Source organism: Phalacrocorax aristotelis, chromosome 2, assembly GCF_949628215.1.
Source record: "Phalacrocorax aristotelis chromosome 2, bGulAri2.1, whole genome shotgun sequence".
In the NCBI taxonomy this organism is placed as follows: Eukaryota; Metazoa; Chordata; class Aves; order Suliformes; family Phalacrocoracidae; genus Phalacrocorax; species Phalacrocorax aristotelis.
In genome coordinates this window covers 90137258-90160060 of record NC_134277.1, presented here as the reverse complement: position 1 = coordinate 90160060, position 22803 = coordinate 90137258, and the positions used below count along the sequence as shown (strand labels likewise).

Here is a 22803-nt window from a genome sequence, read left to right as displayed (position 1 = left end):
ATGTAAACCACTTCAAGTACTTTCTTTATCCCAGCTTGCTGACTCTTGATAGCATTTGCCTGACACCAGAAAATTGGACTTTAAGGTTTCTTGAGAGTAAATTTTCCTGTTAGATGCCTTCCAATTCAGAGTCAACCCAAATGCTGATTAGAGATCTCAATATAGTTCAAAATGGTAACCAAGGTCTTAAAAATCATTATAAAGACATATATGAGCGTGATCATTAAAAACTTTGGCTCTGAGGACATTCTGGAATCGGTTTAATCCAGTTCTGTAGGTCATCACTTTCCTTGGTTATACACCACTGTTGTTATTCTCCTTTCAGCTCTGCATCATTCTTTATGAAGTACATAGCCAAAGACCACTGTTTCCTAGCACAGGCTAACAAATTATGAAAGATGAACTTGATAAAAGTTTATTTTAGTCATCAGAGAAGAAGAACAAATACTTGAGGAATATTTCCTATTAAAAAGCTTATCCAGTTCATTATGAATACTGGTAGAGGAAAATATTACCTAAGGAAAACTTTCTTATATAAATCATATTTTCATTTAGTTAGAGATCAAAAAAAGTCCTATTTCAAAATGTCTAATTACTGTTGTCTATCAATTAGATTAAAACACATTAATTGCGAACAATTTGCAATGCAATGGAAAAACTATAGTGAGTACATGTTCTTACTATATTTTATTCATGTAATACTAAACTGTCCATTGATTTTAATGTCATTATATACTGATAACTGAAAGTATGTAGCATATGTAATACGTAGTGCAGTTACACATGATATAAACTACAGCAATTGGGGAGGAAAGCTGAAATTGTCATTATGGTTTTGAGGGTAATCTCATTTCCGGTTAGGCATGCCAGAAGTTAATACATTAATAAAGAGCTCATATGTGATTAGCAGTTCATTTATCGCTTTGTCCTGCCTTCTCCTGGTAGCTTTTGAACCTATTCATTAATTTCTGTAAAACTTGCTAGAAGGGGAGCTGTTTAGAGATATATAATATATGAAGAAATTTTCATGAAGGCTAGTGGATGATAATATGAAATAAATGTCATGACGACTGGTAGACAGTACAGGAGAGAGAGCCTTGTAATACTCCTGCTGAGGGAAAGGAAGGAGAAGTCTACTGTTACTCGTTAACTTGGCAGCATATTGTTGGTCCTGTAAGTAAATATATTTATATTACAGATTTTAGTAATTTTTTTAAAGAGTGAAGCAGATTATTTTCTTGGAAAAGACTGAGGGTATCTCAAAAATGAGACATGGGACTATTTCTGTAATATATCAAAGACTGACGTATTACCCCATAGGTTTTCTAAGTAAACTGTTCAAATTTTATGGTATTAAATGTCTTTTTTTTTTTTTTTTAATAGGCCACTAGTACTCATTCCTATATCAGATCTGGGACCTAAAAATGAATCTTAGTCTTTTGGGGCTAACATTTTAGTTTTTAAAATGGATAATAGTATCAGTTGTTTACAGATTCTGCTTCCAAAATTCAAGCCATACCCAAAGTTACTGTTAGTTTTTCCTAAATATATATCTGAATAGGTTTGAATTTTTGGTTTTATTTGGGTTTTTTTTCAATTAATTGTATACCTAAATGTGTTTGAGCAGTTTTAATATTAAAAATTTAAAATTATCCCAGAAGCACATGTAAACATAAAAAGAGCTCTCTGTAGGCAGGAGGGGGAGTGCAGTGGCTGGCTGGTTCCTTCTGAGCAAAGAGAGTGAGAGTTCCCCTCTGGCAAACAATTATTTTGGATTCAAAATATGAAGAGTTATTCATTAGTCAATGATATTGATTATGTGTATTACACAGAAGTGATCTAAAGGGACCATAACTCTCATTCTTGTTTCTGGTGTATTGTTCCTGGTTTTGATTCAAGAGCTTACAGTTTATGTTCTGTTTTCATCTATGCTGGCATATAGATAGGCTCTGTGTATGCACAGGGCTGAATAAAATAAATCCAGTCACTCTGCAGGACAGCCTGGAGCTATGAGAAACTTCACTCTGTAATAATGATAAAAAAAGTCACATCAAATAACATAGATATTACAGAAAAGGAATATCCTGCTGGTGTCCACAATGCGCTGATTGCAAAAGCTACAAAGAGAATTACACATACAAATTAGAAGACAGCGTCACAACTTCCTGGCTTGTAAAATGACATCAATTCCCCTTCCACAAAGGGACTTTTTACCAAGTTTATTTTAACACTGAAAATGTGGAGCAGTTTGCTGACGTCCGAAGTGATGAGTAACTCAAACTCTTATTTTTTTGTTGATTCTCAGTTATTTTGAGAAATCTTAGGTTGTTGGGTTTTTTTGTTATTTTCTTTGTTTTGTGTCATTTCTTTCAAATTCGCAATTTGTTTTTCTACTTATCTTTCTGAAAAACATTTGAGATTCTCCGTGATACAGGCAAAGGGTCTGAGGATACTGGAGCTTCCTGTTTCTTTTCTTCATCTGTATAGTGTTCTTTTTGTGGCCTTTCTGAGTATCTAAGGATTTAAATACCATTTACCTTTCAGATGATTAAAAGTAATGTTGCAGTCATTAAAGAAATTTATTTTTACTCTTAATTCCTGAGGAAGTAAGTCTGCAGTTACCCATATTCTGTCTGTCCTTCAACCTGTCATGTTCTGTACTCAAATAACTTTAATTCATGAACTTTTACCATCAGCTCTGAAGCAGAAATAGAAATACGAAAGATTGCTGCATTCCTTTATGAAAGACAGGAGCTTTCATGACAGACACACCAACTTAGTGATCTCACTAAGACAAATGTAGGAAAAGGCCAGTTGTTACACTATGTAACAGCAGCTGGTGGACCAGGCTAGTTTCAGTGCTGTAAGTATAACAATCTTTGGCCTGTTTGAGGAGTTGGAAGTATAAGTAAGGAAATAAATGGGCAAAAGGATACAAATCTGTAGGAATCCAGACTTCACTAGTTTTGCTGCTCCACAGACTGCTTGTTTTTGAAACAGTGGTTGCCTTATGGACAAACAGTCTCCTGTTTTCAATTCTGTCATCCTTCTCGTTAGCTATCACATAGCTATAGAGATTGCTGACACTGAACTATATTAAAATGTTGGAACTCTTGAATTTGGACCTGCATAGGCCTGGAAATGTAAAAGAGAACAAGTCAGCATCATATGACTGGCCAGAGCTCCATGAGCAAGAGCGTTGCATGGAATAGCTGGAGAACATTCTGAACACGTGTACTAAAATAATGGTATTTGGCATAGGACTCAGTGACCATGGGAATGACTAATTTACATGGTGGCTAAGCATTTCCTTTTTAAATCCTGCTATTCAGTTTCTCTTAACTGCACCCAGTTAACTGCACCAGAACTGTTGTTCTTTCTAGGTGAATTTTGTCCAAGTCTAAAACTGTACAGGTTCCAAAGAAGCACAGACTTGCTCCCTAGCTTGGTTAGTCACACCACAAACCATCAGATGAAAGATCAAATGGGGAGAGATACTATTCATCTTTGCAGAGCTGAAGAATTTTCACCTTGGCAGTGACACAAGAATCTTTTTTCTCCCATTAATTTCCATGCAGACATTATAAATTATAGCTTTTCTTACCCACCCCTCAGCTTCTGTTTCCTCAGCTTCCTTATCCAGAACAGAAGTGGAATCTAACTATTTAAAAAGTTATTGTGTTGGGGGGTGTGTGGTAAAAATTCTGTTCATTCAAGAAATGCAGGAAGGATCTATACAATATCTAAAAGGAAAGAAATGTGAAAAAATAACTCATAAGCTGGAGGCTTTCCACATAGGGAACCTCAGGGTGGAGAGCTCTGATTGTTATATTCAGTGTTTGAACAACAGTAACTAAGATATTTAACAAATGATTTATGTTTCAATTCAGAATCAGCAGCCTAAATTATAATTTTTATTTTTATATAGCATTATATTTCCTTGTATACATATACCTTGTAGGCAACTTCCATCAGCTGAACTAGGAAGATGCACCATTACTGTGTAATCGATATAATACACATATTTTTGATCAAACTCAGTGAGCTTTAGTACTCTCTTGAGAAATTAGTCATAGCTACTTAACTTTGTCTTCATTTGCTTTTAAATACAGTCTATTTTGATAGTTAAGCACTAGACAGCAGATTACTTTATATTCACTGATACTGAAAAATACATGTGCTTGAATGTAAAAATACAATTTGGAAAATGCCCCGTTGCCTGGAAGTGCATACACTTTTCTGTAGGTCAGAAGAGATGGAAGAGAGATCAGGCATGACAACGTTCCTTAAGTGATTAGAGGTACAAGCTGGTACTTGGAGTACCTGGAGATACTTCCCAATGGTATCTTGGTGTTCCCTGCATTAATTTTTCACTCATATTTAGATCATCTTCTGTAGACATTGAATTTATTTATTGATTGAGCAGAAACTTCACCACAGTGTACACTTAATGGATATATCTAAAGGGTCCAGGAGATGCACGTGCCTCTCCACTGACTGTACAGAGAGATTAGAACTTCTGCTGTGTGACTCAGTGTTTCCATACAGTGAAATGAGTATGGAACTCAATAACTCATAAACTCTTACTAGAGTTTTTGTATATTGTGGTTTTGGGTTTTTTTTAGTGCAGCGTCTGTTTGTAAAGAAGATGAAGTAGGTTCATGCAAAACTCTCTTTGGGATCACCCGGGCCTTTTTCTGCTGTTGAGTTACCATCATTAGTTACACCATTTTCCACAGCTCAGGCTTGTCCTCTTTGGCAAAAGCCCTAACCATGTTGTGTAGTCTGTTCAGGTGCCCCTTCAGTTCCCTTATAGAGGTCCTTGGCTACAATTTTATCCGCACAGTTGATCAGAGCTCTTGCCACAAGACGCAAGGTTTCTTACCAGAAGATCCACCACATCTTTTCTTATTATCCAACATTCATCTAGAGGGGAAGGAGGCAGGGGTGGGGAGAAAAAAAAAAAAAAGAAGGAAAGAGAAAGAGCAGTAGAGTCCTAGGCTAGAGAAATGACAAGGTAGAGGACTAGTCTGACCCAGGTTTTCATTCCAAGTGCTTCGGTCCAGGTAGGATTTACAGCATGGCATCTTCTCAAAGCAGGCGCCTGAACAGGAGAAACTTTTTGTACAATTGCATACTGATTAGAGGACTTGCTGAGGAGTTGGGAAGCTCAGTTAATTTTTTTGGACTGAGGAAAACTTTGAACCTGTTCCTCCTAGGAGAATGCCTATGAGACTTCAGAGCAAATCTGGGCTGAATCTTGTCTCCAGCTGGTATGTTGAAACTGGACCGCAGTTCAGAAGAACATGCGAGACTTAGGAGAAGAGGGATACTCAGCAAGAAGTGTACACGTTGTTTATTTTGTTTAGTAATGTTAATTGCGTTTTCCATCGAACAATCTATTGACAGTATGTGTTTCTCTCAATAACTCTTAGGTTACAAATACAGAAATACTCACTCAAACCAGACTACATACTGGCAAAAAATTTGTTGGTCTGAGTTAGAAACCAGTTCATCCATTTCCTGGAAATTTTTTTCTAAGTTAATACCTTAGTGACACATTTCTGAATTAACTCCATGCTGGCCAAAAGGATTAATGATGTTTTGAACACAGTTTTAAATCTACATATTCACTTACACACTTACGTGTTACATCTACACTAAGTATGGCAATGGCTGAGATATCTGAGCTGTGTTTGAACAGCCTAATTCAGGTACTGGAAGCCAGCACAGAGCTTCATGTGGGCTGAATTGCCTCATTGAGAATCTGAAAAGCCTGGTTAATTAGCTTCCTTGCCTGTCAGTCACTTGTTTCCATCTATTTTCTCACTTCAGCTAGTTCAGTCATAAAACTGTAATCTGTTTTTCTATGGCTGTGAAGATGATACTCATAATTTACTCCTCTATCTACCCATCACAGTACACTTTTTTCATTTTGGTTGGTTATATTCCTGAAATTTTACTTTAAACAGTTGATAACTTTATGAAGCTGGACAGTACATTTAGTAAGTTTGTGTGCAGGTTTTGGACAATGATCCGTACATAGAGATGATGACAGCACACTGTTGGTTTCAGATCAAATCTCGGTGTTCATTTTGTTACTAAACCTTCCCACTGCATATCTGAGAATTTTCTATGCCCAGCAATCTTTATTTTCAGGCATTTGTTCTCCTTTCATAATCTCATTTCAAAAACCAGAGGTGACTGCCAGTTGGAACACCCTCCCTCTGCACTGTAATCTCTCACGCAAGATCTTTGTTCACTAATGCGTGTCTGCTAAGAGTACCGTGGCATTGCTGACATCAAAACAGAATCAAGCAGTTGTGATTTACAAAGGAATCTAAAAGTATTTTGAGTTCAAATGTTTTTCTGTACACCATCATCTCCTAACGTTTTTTTTAAATTATTGGCTGTTGCGAAATGTTTCCTTTAAACTATTTCCTATTCCTCTACTGCATAAAAGAGGTTCTTTCAAGGAAGTGAAAAATGTAGATTTTTCTCCTTGTTTTTACACTTATGTATTTTTAGAAAATTTTAAGAACTTAAATGTTGCATTTAGAAACATTATAATGCCATGATCTTAAAGTTTTCGGGAAAGAAAGAAAAGTTTTATCAAATTGAAAACATCAGTCAGTCCTTTCTGGAGCAAAGGTGTATAGCTCCTGATTTTAGCTTTATGGAACGATGACAGGTGAGATGTCAGACATGTCACAGATGGAGGAACAGGTATTGCCTGTAATATGTTATAATTTGTGAGGAAAATAAAAGCATTTCTTTAAAACTCTCATTTTAAAGTGTGCATTTATAAAAGGAGCATTAAAACTTCATGTATTTCTTTTGTGAATAAAATGTATTCCTCAAGGAGATGGATTTCTGTTAATAGGACAATTTCTGTCTTTTCTCTGTACCACCGTAGCATACTGTCAACTTTTCTGACGTCTCTGGCTCTTTCACTACTAGCAGTCCACAAAGGGTTGCCTGGTACATAAGTACACCAAAACCAACCATGAATGATCACTGGGGAAATCAGTCATAAACCCCATTATTAGATTAACTGCAGAGAATTAGTGGAATTTTAGCCTCCCTTCTTCCTCCTTCCCTTCCAGACCATGAGCACTATGACATCATGTAGTACTTGTAATCCAGGCTGCACGATACCCTGGGCCTGACAGATAGACACCCGCTCTGATCTGTGTGTCAGCTTCAGTTCCCTTTTTAATATTACCTCTTTTTTATTTAACTCAGAATTGGTTTCATTACTCTACTGTGTTTCTTCTGCTCTGAGTGTTCTAGGATGGGTTAATATGTCTCTTTTTGGAGCAATAAATGGGGAACAATTCCAGTGCTAGCATCATCACAGTATTCTGACCTTTTTGAAGTTTGAGCACAGGAAAGGCCTGCCTCTCTCCTCTCTGCTTTCTCTGAAATGTACCAGGCAATTAATGAATAAAACTGGATTCAGTAAGCAAACTTATTTCTCATGTTCTTGCATTGTAGTGTACACTAAGTATCTGATGCTGTAAGTTTGACCCTAAATTTTATAGATTAAGTTTTGTGGTTTAGGCAAATTCAGTGTTTTTGTAGTAGTGAAAAGTATATTCTAGTAGAGAGATGTCAGATCTCACTACTTAAATGTTGCTTACTGTCATCAAGGTTAATATTTGTAGCTGACTGACAGATATTAGTGGGTCAGGCTGAGATGAAACACAGGTCAGGCTGTTGATGTAGGTGAATCTTTTCACCCCTTAATCACATGGCACTGCAAAAGAGTCTTGCCAAATGGACGTGGCAATAACATGTCTTCTGAAGTTGTTATTCGGAACCATAGCTATTGTTTTACATCAGTAGATCATGATCCCACCTAATTAATACTCGGCAGTGGATGTATAACAGAAGCTCAATTTCTTTTTCAGAAAATGTATATGCCATTTAATAGGCAAACATGTTGTTCATTATCATTCTTATTTAATCCTAAAGGAAAATGGTATTATTGCTTGGGATTTTGCCACTAATTGTGAAGGCTTTTGTGAAAGTGAACCTTTGCTAAAAATCAAACACAAGTAAAATACATGACTGCAGCAACCTTTCGTTTCAGATTAGGATTATGTTCTGTTAATTTATTTATATAAATTCCCTGATGCTTCTTTTTCTTTTCTTTTCTTTTTTAACCCCCTAGATATTGGCAAATGTAATCATTTTTATCTGCGGAAACTTGGCAGGAGCATACCACAAACACCTTATGGAACTTGCGCTGCAGCAGACGTATCAGGACACGTGCAACTGCATCAAATCCCGTATCAAGTTAGAATTTGAGAAGAGGCAACAGGTAAAGTCACACTCATGTCGGGGTCTGTTTTACTGTGTTCACATTATCTCCCCATTCATCACTATATAATCCAGTTTGGTAATGCAAAAGCACTTACTGAATTACTGAAGTTACTTAACGAAATATGCAAAGTCTTTTGAACAAGGATGTGCACAATTTCCATCTGCATATAAGAAGATATTATATATGTTATCAAATGCATGTTTTCTTTCATTTGTTCGGTGAAGGTATTTTATGATAAAGAAAGTTGAAAATGCTATATAGATTGTGTTTGCACACTCTTGTTGTCCTCATTGAATGAGCTGTGAGATGTACATGTGAGCTTTGGGAATCGTCAGTTCTTCATGCCCAAGACCAATATTGCAAAATCACTGTGAGAAGATATTACTGCACTGTTTTTGAAAAATATTCGAAACTACAACACTGATGAATCATGTGGTATAGTTCTAGGGGTCATGTATGTTAAGAGGAGCTAGGGGAATTGCATAATGAGACTATCAGTCATTTATTCTAGCAGCTGAATAAAAGGCTTCTCTGATTGCTTTATATAGTTCTTTTTCTCTTTGCGAGTTCTGTACGGTGCCTATCATCCTGACAGATAGGTGCTTCATTTAAGAGAATTTGAAATACAAATTAGTTCATCAAGTAGTAAAGAAGATAGGTGTATTTTGCTTTGAAGGTCACCAGACTCAAACTGCTATAAACAGTTAAAGGTCAGAGAATAGAGCCTTCTCTGACACATTTCTGTCATCTTCTCATAGAAGTGGTGCATGGAGATGTACATCTTGTATGTCCCAGCTGACCTTAATTGTCATGTCTGTCTCACAAATACCTGCAGCCATTTTAAATGGAGGTTTTCAACATCCATCACCAGCACTTTTTTTTCAGAAAAAGCAAATGGCGAGGCCGTACCAGGACTTCAACAAGTGATGTGTGTTCAAGGGGCTAGCCTTATTCCACTGGACACTTTGGTTGCATATTGGCTGAAGATGATGCAAAACATTTAAGGTAGTCTTAAGGAGAACATTTTACAGTAAAGGCAGGCTTTGATGGTTAGATGCAAAATCTGCATAAGGTACTGTTGCAGGAGAGGTTGTGTAAGAGCAGTCATTTGTAAGTTTCCACCTCTGCCTCCATGAGCTGTGTGCAGTGAATCAGGAGGCTTTATAACTGATAGTACACAATCCATATTTTACTATCTGTTGAGAATATGGGTGAGAGTGTCTCCAAATTAGTTCCAGTGAGACAGCTTGTGAGTGCAGAGCAACAATGCCAGGTATCTGGGAGCAGTAGCACTCCAGACTGTGCAATCTCCAATCGTGTGGAGCTGATGTGATGGTTTCTAGGCTCATGGTGACTTTGTAGAAGATGGTTAACACTGCTCCCTGTGCTTAGGCCTCAGCTGCGAGAAGGAACCATGCAGACCGTAATCAAACAGCATAATTCATAGGAGACATCAAGGTCTCCCTTATTTAGGAGAGGCCTGAGCTCTTAGCTTCCTGAGCACAGTTGTAAGGGCCCAGGCTTCTACTGTTTGTTGCTTTTTTCTATAGGCATAGGAAATGCATTGGTGTATCTGCCAGAATCAGGAGGGGGTGTTACTGGTCATTGTCAGTAGGTGAACTGAAAGGTGTAAGGATGCTGCTTGTAGCAGTCAGTAGTTATAACAGATGTAGTGCTAATTGGTGGTTCCTGTAAATGTGTATTATTTGCTAAACACTACTAATTTCTATGGAAAGGCATAAGTAAGTAAGTAGCTTTGGTTTCCTGGAACTTCTGAAGGCCTTGCAAAACTTGTTGAGAACCTGACAATGGAAAGAAGCAAAAATATCTGGAATTCTGTGCCAGAGGCTTCCTCTCTGTGGTTTGTAGGAGCTGTGTTTCTAATATGCTGGAGCCCAGCAAGATGGAAAGCACCAACAGCCATCTTTCATTGATAAATTGTGTTGTTATAGAATAGTGAAGGACATTATACATAATTTGTTATATATAAGCATGTGTTGTCATATTTGTGTTTTGATAGAAATATATCAAATTAGTTAAGACATCTACACAGCTCTAAGTAGTGTATTGGAGGTCTGGATTAGTAACAGATGGATCAATGTCTCATTAAATGGAAGTAAGTGAAGTTTCTATGAATGGTAATGATCTTTTCGACCTTGATGGATCATTAGCTCATCAGATTATCTTATATAAATTTCTTTAGCCTATATCCTCAGCCCCATGATATGTCCTTTATCTCGTGTCACAGTTTTTCCAAACAGAAAGACAAGGAGGTGCACATCCTTATTATCACACTTATGAATGCTAGATATTTAAATGTGAAAAGGTAAATGCAGATTAATTTGGTAAATTGTTATTTTTTTCCCCAGGGTTAACAAATTAAAGTTTGTTAGCAAACTTTAGTTCATAAGTGGATATACTTTAGTCTGTCTTTTAATACTGCTTGTTTTTCCAAGAAGATACAGAAGATCATCCATATTGTTAGTACGTAGGGAGTAAGGTAATCATACCGCTGGCTATTTTTAGAGGATGCAGATACATTGAAACAGTAGGAACAGGTGCATTTTAAAAAAATGTGGAGTTTGATCAAAGTGTTTATTAGCCTGTGAAAGGTTGTAGCTTGACCCTGGATTCTACAGCTCTTTAACAAGAAAAATTTCATTTACTTCAGTGAGAGGTAATACAAGGTAGTTTCATACAAGTGCAGAGCGTAGGATGCACTTCTAAATGCTTAGGGCTCCAGATCAAATTTACAAATTTGCCAGATCATGGACATCATGTGTTTTATAATTGTTTTTGAAAGATGTACTATTTATGTTCCAAATTATTCCATGGATTTTCTCTTCTTTTGAAAGTAGTCTCATACAAATGTAGCCAACCGTTGTTTTTCAGTTGGATTTTTTTTGTCTGTCTTTGAATAGCTTTTTTGAGAATACTATTTTGATTGTATCAATAGATAAGTATATTGAATTACCACTCAACAGTTATGCCAAAGAACTCAAGAGAAACACCAAATTCATTATTTTTCAAGTGAGACCGGCGCACATTAGTATCTGGTGAAGTAGGGGTGTGCGTAAATATATTGAGGTACAAGTCAGACATATTGTTCCCACACTGCTTTGTATTTCTGTTAGGGCACAGCAAAGGCTGGCTGATCCCAAGGGGATGGGAAGCCATGGGTGATGACATCTCCCAGCAGGGCAGGGGCCTCACTCACCAGCCAGGGCTCTGTCCCATAGCACAGGGTGAGCTGGGCAAACCCAGCTGCTGGCAGCCAGGGTCGCGCACGAGTCCAGAACACCAGCCAAGTTCGTGGTGATGAGGCAGGTCTGAGGCCACGGCAGGAGGTCAGTCCACAGCTCAGGGTCAGGTCCAGCAACTGCTAGGCAGGTCTGAGGTGAAGCTGGGAAGTCAGTCCAGGAGCCAGGATCATCAGGGATCACAGCCAGCTCCTACAGCACAGCTCAAGGCAGAGGCTGAACTGAAACGGGGCTCCTGGGCCGTGGGCGAAGGCTGAGGGTAGAGGCCCAGGTGAGGCCGGTCAGTGCCCCCAGGGCCTTTACAGTTTCATATAATTCATTGCATAGGAGTCATACTTAGCTTGGCTTGGGTTTGCACTACATAATATGTGTTTGCCTGCAGGTGTACGTGTGTAGATGTTTATGCATATTATAAACAACACCTTTATGAATTGTGGTTTCGTAGGACTGTGATAACACTGGACACTCTGGATTTTATTCCCATTAGTGAACTTTGTTGTGAGAGTTGCTTTTAAACTCCTGTGGTAAAAGGCAGTATTTTCGGTGTCCACTTTGGTGTTTCTCACACAGCTTTTCTCTTTTTTCAGTGTATATAAAAGAAAAATGTGAAACTATTCTGACCTCTATTAATTTGCAGACCTGTTTCAAGATATATATTTAAAATAGCCTCCCATAATGTTAATTGTCTCACTGATACAGCCTGGCTGACAGTTTGTAGGGGTAATGACTCACTAACATTGAGTGCAAGATCTTAACGCTGACAGGCAGTTAGCATAATTGCTCTTCTCTCTTCTAGTGCTTTGCATCATGAGACATGGGAATATACACTGAGAAATTCTTACAACATAGCAGGGGGGTGTTTGTGAGGTGTTGGTGTTCAGTGGGTTCTCTAAAACGCTGTCTTTGAAAAGGAGGCAGTATAATGACGGTTTTAGAAACAACACTCAGGTAGCAGATGAAAATGAATGAGGTTTCAAATCATTGAGTGGGATTTTAATTTTTTCACCAAAATGGTGAAGCAGTACCATTCATTACAGGAACTGAAATATTTCGAAATTGTTTTTAAATTGATCTGAAACAGAGAAGCCTCATACATTTCTGCGACTTGAGGCTGTTAGGAAAGAACAGAAACATTGGAAATATATTGTTTGGAACTAATATATAAAATGCGGATTCTTGTAAGTTCAATTAATGCATTTTAAAATGTAAGCTACTAATATTTTCATGAACATAGAGTAGCTTTTTCTAAGGGCTTCCTCATTTTCAATTTTTTTTCCACATAGCTTCAAGGTAAGCAGGAAAAACAAAAACTAGTTTTGGTTTTTTAAATTTTAGAATCTCTTTTCTACTCCAGGCATGTTCATACGCATACACATGGGTGAGATGTCAATCCTTTCTATTAATCTCCATGTCAGTTTTGAGGAAGAACTTAAGTGGTAAGTTCCCCATGATAGACCATGTGGAAGATGGATAGAGTATGGAAATAGAAACTGGAGAGAGTCCACCGAAGGGCTACAGGGGTAATTAGGGGACTGGAGCTCATGACAGATGATGAGACTCAGAGAACTTGGGATGATTAGCCTGCAGAAGAAAAGGCTTGAGGGGGACAATTAACATCCACCTACTGCCTGAAGGAGCTTACCAAGAAGACGTGGTCAGATTTTTCTGAGAGGCACACAGTGAAAGGATGAGAGCCAGTAGGCATGAATTGCAACAGGGCAAATCCTGGCTGGAAGGAGGTAAACAATTCTTCCCCAAGACAGGGGTTAACACTGGGAAAGGCTGCCCGGAGAGGTGGTGGAATCTGTGTGCAGGAGATTTTCAAGACTCAGTTGGACAAGTTGTTATGCTTCAGCTCTTGTGGCCAGTAGGGAACACACTACAAATAGAGAGCTCAGAATCTATTGTTAGTCTAATTAAAGTTTTAACAATCTAATGAAAATAGAACAAACAATTAGTAGTAGTATTTCAGTTACAATAATAATAAGTCACAGTCCACATTATCTCATTAACACAGAAAAGCATAAATGCAGCTAAAACTCTTATGCAGAAAATCTAGTATATCTCTTTTCCCTCTGCTATTATCCTCAGTCTTCTGTAACAATGTAGCCCCACAATACAGTACGGCCATTGCCACGTGCTTTGTACTGAGTTTGCAAGGCCTCAGTGTTAAGGCTGTCTGAATTTTTTTGACCTTCCTGGAGCTTTGTTTTTATTTTATTTACCTGTAATATAATTTTTTCTAATGACAAGGTGGCTATAGCTAATTAATTTTGCTTTTCTTATGGCATGGTACAACCATAGTTATATAGATAATAGTAACGGACAACTGTTCTGTGAAGAATGAGATATTTATAACTGTAAATACATAATTTTAAAAAACCCTGTAAATACAAAAACACAATGTAGAAAAACACAGACCTGGCATGATAGTGGAAGCCTTAAGAAATGGAGACACATAATGCAGTGCAGAGGTATACAGACATGCAATGATTAGAGACGGGGCACAGGCCTGGCACTGGAGACCCCAAGTCTATAGGTAGTTCACCGCTGGTCAGTTAGAGAAATGCAGTTAGAGAAATTGGACCTGGACAAAAGTGGTTTTTAGGGTGAACAAAGAATAAGTTCTAACACACATAAAACACCATATATATTAAATTTGGATTTAACATGGGTTTGCAGACCAACAAAGAAAGAGAAAAGTATGAATGCATATTATCATGTACATAAAAATTGCCCCAAGAAGGTCCTAGATTGAGGAAGAAGTAACCGTCAATATCAGCATCATACTCCTTCTCATAAAGAGCTTCAGATGCTGATGACTTGCTGAAAATCTTCTCTTACCACCACTGCCAGGCTGAAGCCACCAACCTTAGGACCCACAGGAACAGTCGAAGCGTGAACCTTTTAGCAGGGAAAGGTTTAGAAACTCAGAAGTGTATGTATAACAATTTAAATTTTATTATTACTATTGGAACTTTGCTATTTTAATATAGAAGTATTTATATCTTTATTTGGTTTTCTTTACTTTCTTTTTACCTAATAATTAGAGCAGGAATAATAATTATCCTTGGATTAGACTATTAAAATTTCAGCTAACAATAAATATAAGTTAACAATAAATTCTTGGCTTTATATATATGTGTGTGTATGTGTTATCAGGTTTATTTCCTTTCTGTCCATAAACAAGATTTTGAGTGTTACACTTCATATGTCTGTCTGGGTCCTAAGGTGGATAATACCAATGTTATTTGAGCAGAAAGTGAAGGTGTTGCAGCCACTTGTCAGTGTCCCAAGTTCTTCATCAGGAGGAGGTAAATACTGGTGGTTTGGACCCCATTACTCATCAATTTGCAATATTGATAAGTTTTCCTGTCACAGCCTGCCTCCTTCTCCCTGCTTCCTGGGCAAAGTCTGGGAGCCACACGCTGCCGCCCCCCCTCCCCCAGCCCCATGACCCTGGAGGGACTGTTTGTCCCGCAGTGACTAGGTAGGGGTGCCAGCCCCCTGCCCCAGGAACTCCCAGAGCGAAGCCAATACAGGCATGTGGCCACCAGGCAATTGCTGCCACAACTGAAAATCAGGCCAAGGCAAGCTCGGAGAAGTCTGAAGATCCTGTGTTGAATACAGAGCTTTTGGTATTACGGTAAAAATTCTATTATCTGGGCTACAGAGGCCCTGAGCGGCTTCATCTAGTTTTGAAGTTAGCCCTGTTTGGAACAAGATATTGGACTATAGATCTCCAGAGGTCCCTTCCAAACCAAATCTTTCAGTGAGTCTGTAGTTTTCTTTAATGTCTTTCTAATAGCAGAGTGCTGTGAAATACAGGGATACTATGATTTCAGATAGCGAGAAATGAAAAGGTAAGTGTCCCCTCAAATCATGTCCTATAATGGGAAATGAGTGTTTTTTATATCAACAAAAAATTATATCAGATACTACTGAAATCCTTCCAAGTTTCTAATACTGGCTCTTTGCTTACAGAAGTGTAACGCCAGAAATAATGTAAGCCATTTCTTCTCCAACTTATTGATGAGAATAATAGTCATTTTGCAAGGGGAGTGTATGTTTGTTGTCAAAAGCTGAGTGATTTGAAAATTACATGGGAACCTGCTGTCACTTCATTACGTTCAGGTTGCCCAGTCACCGAAGAAGCTGAAATGGATTACATAAGCATGATGATATTACGATAAGAGAGTATTTTTCTGATATATATTTAAGAGTCTGCAATTGATTTTCCCCCAAGGTTCAGTATTTCGATAAAAATCTAACACTTTGATTTCAAGAAACAGCTAAAAAGGTTCCTGGTTCCTACCTGGAGGCTTAGAAGTACTTCTGTTGATTCTACATTTTAGAATTGCTTCTTTATTATTTTCCTGCTGGGTTATTTCACATAACTGTCATTTTTAAATAGCAATTTGGTACATATTGATAGATTTCAAATCAACAGTATTGTACAAAAATCTTCCAAATACAGAAACGTTTAGTGTAGACTGTTGACAAAAAGTAGGTAATTTGTTAAGGGTCCAAAATGTGAATTTAAGAACCTGCTTTGGGCACTAATGTTTGATAGTCCAGCTGTTTTAGTTTAGATTTTGAGCTGTGTTGTGTTTGAGAAAGGACATTTCACTGATAAATTTCATATGACTAATAACATAATAATTTTACATCATACATCAGTCATTTACTGGTGAAAATAGACCATACAATATTTATGATACCTTTCTGCTTTTTCAGTGTCAGTAATCCTCATCACACAGTAGCTGTTTAGTACTGTTATTTCACTTTATGACCCCCTATAATGTTTTTAATGAACATTAGTGGTGACTATGGTGTAATGCTCCTTGTGAGAAAAATAAAATACATGTGAAATTTAGCATTAGCATTCTACAACAAAGTAGGAAGCCTGATTTGGCAGAAGAGGAACTAGGGAGAACAGCTTAAAGTAGAATACTCTTAGTTGTATGCTTCTCTATTCTTTCTCTCTAATCTAACGTGGACGAATGTTTTTAAAAGATTTCATTCAAAAATCACTGCGTCACATACACCTTTGCCTTATTAAGTTTGTCAGAAAAATGGGTAAGTACATAAGTGCCACAGGCCAATCATTTAAAAATTACAATGATTCTTTTTATAATTGTTCTGCTCATGTTGGTGTGTGGTGGGTTGACCCTGGCTGGATGCCAGGCTGCTCTGTCACTCACCTCCTCAACTGGACAGGGGGAGAAAATATAATGAAAGGCTCATGGGTGGAGGTAAGGACAGGGAGAGATCACTCACCAATTACTGTCACGGGCAAAACAGGCTTGACTTGGGGAAATTAGTTTATTTTATTGCTGAGCAAATCAGGTAGGATAATGAGAAAAACCCCACTAAATGTTAAAACACCTTCCCCCCACCCCTCCCTTCGTCCTGGGCTCAACTTCACTCTGGATTTCTCTACCTCCTCCCTGCCCCGAGTGGCACAGGGGGATGGGGGTTGGGGTCAGTTCATTACATGATGCCTCTGTTGCTCCTTCCTCTTCACACTCTTCCCCTGCTCCAGCGTGGGGTCCCTCCCAAGGGAGACAGTCCTCCATGAACTTCTCTGATGTGGGTCCTTCCCACAGGCTGCAGTTCTTCACAAACTGCTCCAGCGTGGGTCCCCCACGGGGTCACAAGTCCTGCCAGCAAACCTGCTCCAGCGTGGGCTCCTCTCTCTGTGGGTCCACAGGTCCTGCCCGGAGCCAGCTCCAGTGTGGGCTTCCCATGGGGTCACAGCCTCCTTCAGGCATCCACCTGCTCCATCATGGAGTCCTCCACGGGCTGCAGGTGGATATCTGCTCCACCATTAACCTCCATGGGCTGCAGGGGGACAGCCTGCCTCGCCATGGCCTTCACCATGGGCTGCAGGGGAATCTCTGCTCCGGCACCTAGAGCACCTCCTCTGCTCCTTCTCCACTGACCTTGGTGTCTGCAGGGTTGTTTCTCTCACATATTCTCACTCCTCTCTCCCGGCTGCAGTTGCTGTTGTGCAGCAACTTTTTCCCCTTCTTAAATCTGTTATCCCAGAGGCGCTACCACTGTCGCTGATGGGCTCAGCCTTGGCCAGCGGCAGGTCTGCCTTGGAGCCGCCTGGCACCAGCTCTATCGGACATGGGGGAAGCTTCTAGCAGCTTCTCACAGAAGCCACTCCTGTAGCCCCCCTGCTACCAAAACCTTGCCATGCAAACCCAATATGCAGTGGTTCAAAGACAGTTATTTTTGGCCTCAGAACAGAGGTTGCTAAAATAGAGGGATTTCAGTGTCTGTGCCCGTAGTCTTTGTTTACTTTCACTAATAACTTTAGATTTTTGCGCTGATGTTGAGATGTAGTATTCTGCTGTCTCTTCTACTAAGATGTCTATATCTTCGTGATTCTTAATAAGAAAGGTCTTTAAAATATTGTTTTCAGAAAAAGTTGCTGTTCTGAACTGGGCAAGTTCAGATAAGGAGATGTATTCAGAATGAATTTGTGGGCTTGTCCCAGTTCACCACCATTTCCCTACTAGAGGTATATTTACAAAGTCTAGTGCACCAGGGCTAAACTATCTGGTTTTCAGCTGTTTACAGCAAAGTTTTAAATATATTCTTAAGGATTAGTTTGTCATAAAAGTGGTGGCTACAATGGAACAGTATTCTTTCTACTTTCTGGAACATACATCTATTTTCTGAATATTTCTGAGGGGGGGGGGGGGGGGGGGGGGAAGCTTTCCTGTATTTAAGTGCATGTAAAGAATTCATAGGGCTCTCCTGGCAACATTAGCAGAACAACTGAAACTTTAACCAATATTTGTAGTGACTCTGCCCTAGCTACTGGATTACCCTGAAGATTTTTCCACTTCTTTAAATAGGCTAATTCTCTTAATAGCATTGTTGCATGTGCTGTAAATGGATCTCTGACATTTACTCTGCTTTAATAGTGACTATACTGTTCATTCACTCCAATTGCATTTGGAGGCACCTCAACGTAGTGTATTTCATGCTGGCTTTTATTATTCACTAGGAAAACAAGAAAAAATAGATTTTAGTATTTTCTTTTAGGGGGAGGTACCACACAATTTAATACACTGTATATTTGGTAATAGCAAGTATTTAACTGTGGTATTACTAAAGAAGTATCTGTCATTTGTGGCAAAGAAGATGATGACATTGTAAGTGAGAGGCACCTGGAAAGCATTCAGGTAGATAGATTTATTTCCAATTGCTTTGGATATACTATAAGAATACAATATCTCCCAGATGTTTGCATTTTTTCTTTTTCCATATCCACATTGGATTATAATTCTTGGAGCCTCTTTTTTTAGTGCTGCAAACATTTCAATAATTCAGTAGGCAGTTTTCAGTTTGTGTGGCTGCAGTTGCCTTTTTTCTTCTCGATTCCTTTTCAGGCTGCTTGTTGGTTCAATTGATGGTTTCATAGTGCTAAACACACCACTGTGTTTCTTGAAAAAAGGTCTGAGACAATAGACTAGCCAATAAATGTTAGCTACTGGCAAAATGATTTCCTGCTCCCTATGACATGTGAGCCTCAAAAAGCGACTGTGGAACATTCTTTGCACAACATGTGTTGACAGAGCGGATATTCCCGGCTTTTATTATCCAAGTCAGTTACTGTCCTTAGTTTTGTCTAACAACCAAGACCTGTACATCAAAAAACAATAGCAAGGGTAGTGATAGGAAGTATAGAGGCTTTGTATATGCCTTGTGACCAGTGCTTTTGTAAGGTAAAAAAGATATTCAGGTCGTTGCCTGCAAATGGAACATGTACTACACTGGCATCCTGCATCTTGTTTAAAGTCCTGGAGTTAATCCTTCATAATACTTCACTGTTTCAAAAGTTGCTTAGGAGCTTCTGCTCTGTAGAGATGGAGTCATGAAGAGGGGTGGTTGGTTAGCCCTCTTTGTCTGCAGATTTTCAGTTTACCCATTTGGAAAACTCCAGAGGTCCATCAGGTGTGGGATACTGCCCTTTTGGTGCTTTTTTGGGGATCTGAGAAATGACCTTGAAATTTGTAGAGAAACACTGTTGACAGAAGGCCACTTGTCTTCAGCTATTTTCTGATTTTCGCTCTGCTGAATTTTTTTAGGAGCCATGAGAGATCCCTTTTGTAGAAGTAAGGCATGTTATGTTTTGAAATGTTACAAACTGTGCCTTTCACCCCAGGGAATGTATATTTCATTGTTAGGGGGAGAGATACCATTATTGAAAGTCTAGTTATCTACATGAAGATACTCATGTGTCTTCGCGTGTCATAGTGTCTACTATTTTGAAATGAATGGCTTAGCAACTGCCTTGTGCAAGTATCTACTGCACAGGTCAATAGAGACACTGCAGTTCTTGCATGAAATGTTTTTTCCTACCTCAGGACTTCATAGAAAGAAAAGGTCATTTTCCATTTTGCAGTGAAGTAGATGAGATTTCAGCTGCTTCTCTGTGTGTTGATCTGCATCTAACATCCCCAGATAAACCAATGAGTCATGCTGCTTTGTTTTAAGAATAAAATGTGTAGTTTAAGCAGATACTAATTGCCACATTTTCATAGATATCCTGATAATTCTGATGAAATATACAGCTGGCAGGCAAATGTTAATTTTTGTCGTGCCACCTGCAATTTTGTCAGCCACATCACAAACTCTAAAATTAATAGCTAAAATGTAGTTCTTTTTAGAAAGAGAGTGTCTTTTGACAGCAAGTCCAAAGTTTTCAGTTGTTAATTATTCCTATAATTAATTGCCTCATTTTTAAATTGCCACTTTATTTCCAGTTATTATTTAAATCCAGCTAGATCCCTTTGTCCTTACTATCCTTGCTATGTGTCTTTTCAGCTCTCTACATTAAAAAATAGTCTCTACAAGTATGGATTACAGGATATTGTGCCTACAGAAAATACACATGTATTTTGATAACCCAGAGGCCTCTTGCAATCTTATTTTCTTTTTACATACAGGATTGCTCAGTCATGTCATAAACATCCTTATGATATTGTAAATAGCTTGAGCATCTTAAAGGGTTCTCTGTAATGAACATTTTCCAGGCATCTGATCATTCTTCTGACATTTTACTGAATTAATTCATGATTTCTTATATCATTTTTATAGCAAGCCTATCTGAACACACTGTTGTCAATAATGCTCTCAGTGAATATCCTGTAAAGAGGTAAAGATCAATAAAGAAGTCTTTTTACAAGTCTATAGGTCACATTGGCCTTGTTAGTAGCAGCATCATGCTGGGAGATCATTAGGTTAAGTACCATGAACTCTATATTCTTTGCAGAATTATTGCCTTCCAACATACAGGCTTCCATTTTGATTCTGAATTAATTTCCTTTGAGTATTCTAAATACATTCTGTGTTGCTGTGCACACATAGTTCTGTATTTTTCTAGCATTGTTAATAATCCTGTTATTCTTTATGTCACTTCTAAATATTTTTTGTTCTTCAAGTGATTGTCCATATGAAAATTTATGCTGGCAGTGCACAAGTGCTAAACAACTTAAGTGGGGGACATTTTAACCCTATGTGCCACTGTATTCTTCCTCCTTGCTCGATTGTGCACAGGTTGTAAGAGGAGAGGTGTGCTCATTGTCTTAAGGTCTTCTAATCAATCTGGCTAAATTGGGACATTTTTCTGGAAGTTCATATCCTTGTCAGTGGCCTACTTAGATTTTACTTCTAACTCTTTTCACATTGACAATCAATTACCTTCCTCTTCTTGTAGTATTCTCTTTCTTTCTTCTTCCCTCCAAACTCTTGTCTCCATTTAGCATTTCCCTGAATGAAGGACTTCAGTCTGTAGGAAGACCACTTGGCAAAAACTACGTAACTCTAGAAAATATACTGTTCCCAGGTACCTTCAACCAAAAGCACATACCAAGTGGTAGATGTCAAGTTTAGAAGCTCACTCTGCTACCTCCTAGGTTCTCAGCTGGTTGTATGCAAGGCCAGCTTGCTATGAGCTGTTATGAAGAGAGCGGTAAGAAGTTATGGTAGGGTCTCCTTGCTTCTTCCTTTAGGAGCTGCTTTTTTGCTGAGGGTCTCACCCTTGGTCCCCACCTGAGCTACATTGCAGCTGCACCACAGTCATGCCTGCGCCATCTAACTTGTTGTTCTGGACCCAGACCCTGACCCACAGACTTGATTTTATGGCTTGACCTTAAACCTGCCTCTCACAATATATTTGACTGGAGATCACTAGACTGTGGCTTACCCTGGTTACTGTCTCCAGAGATGAGCATAGAATCGTAGAATCGTTTAGGTTGGAAAAGACCTTTAAGATCATCAAGTCCGACCCTAAACCTAACACTGCCAAGTCCACCACTAAACCATGATCCTCACTCTGACTGGCTAACACGACTTCCTAAGTTCTTTGCTGGTGAGATCTTGAGTCTTGCCTCTTGGCCCCCAGCTCTTGGGGTCTCCGGTGACTCTTGGCCCCCAACTTGCCTTCCCTTGCAGAACAGCCTGCCCTTGCTGCTCAGTGACAGGGAGACTAATGATTCTTGTATCATTCTTCACCAGCTCATCTTCAAATGACTAGTACTTTGACTACTTCTTGGATGTTTTATCTAAACCCATCTTCTAGACAGAAGAAACAAACATCTTCAAAAACATTTTAGGGATCTCAGGCAAGTGTTCAGTCTCCTGTGAAATTAACAGGGAACGTGTTCTTCCATCACTGTTCATTCCTTTTGGCCTTGCCAAATTCCAACCACAAAATGTTCCCTCTTAGATTTGGTGTCACAGGTCATTCAAGGAAAGCCAAAGACAGAAGGGGACATGCCTATCAAACAGTGGCTACCATGGATCTACAGGATAACTTTGTCATGCTGCACACAGAACTCTCTTTCATCTCCTGGTTGTTCTTTGCTCCAGAGCTAATCCTGATGGACTATCTGATATTTATTTTTTTGCTTCTCCTCTCACCCAAGAGTGTTGTGCAAGACACATCTAAGATAATTTTAATTGTCCAGCACAGACAAGGCAGCTGATTTCAGGACTTTCTGTTGTGAAGCTTGTCATTGGGCTGGATCTCCTTATGAAGGAACCAAAGGGAGCTCTGCATCTCATGATCTAGAACATAATTCTAGTAATTCTTGAGGAAGTCCCTCTGCATTTGATCCCAAAATATGTTTGAGAAGGAATATATCCTTTCTTTAGCTAATCAGGAAAACTTCATTTACCGTTATTTTGGGC

The 22803-nt window shown here is 38.7% G+C and overlaps 1 protein-coding gene across 4 annotated transcripts in view; it reads left to right on the top strand.

The window, feature by feature from the left end:
- The window catches only part of ADCY2 (adenylate cyclase 2), a 217751-nt gene that overhangs the window by 90616 nt on the left and 104332 nt on the right, over positions 1-22803 (top strand). For all 4 annotated transcript variants that reach the window (XM_075084313.1, XM_075084312.1, XM_075084315.1 and 1 more), the window contains one exon: positions 8177-8326. In XM_075084313.1, the coding sequence (XP_074940414.1) occupies positions 8177-8326 (150 nt within the window). The remainder of the gene's footprint in view (positions 1-8176; positions 8327-22803) is intronic.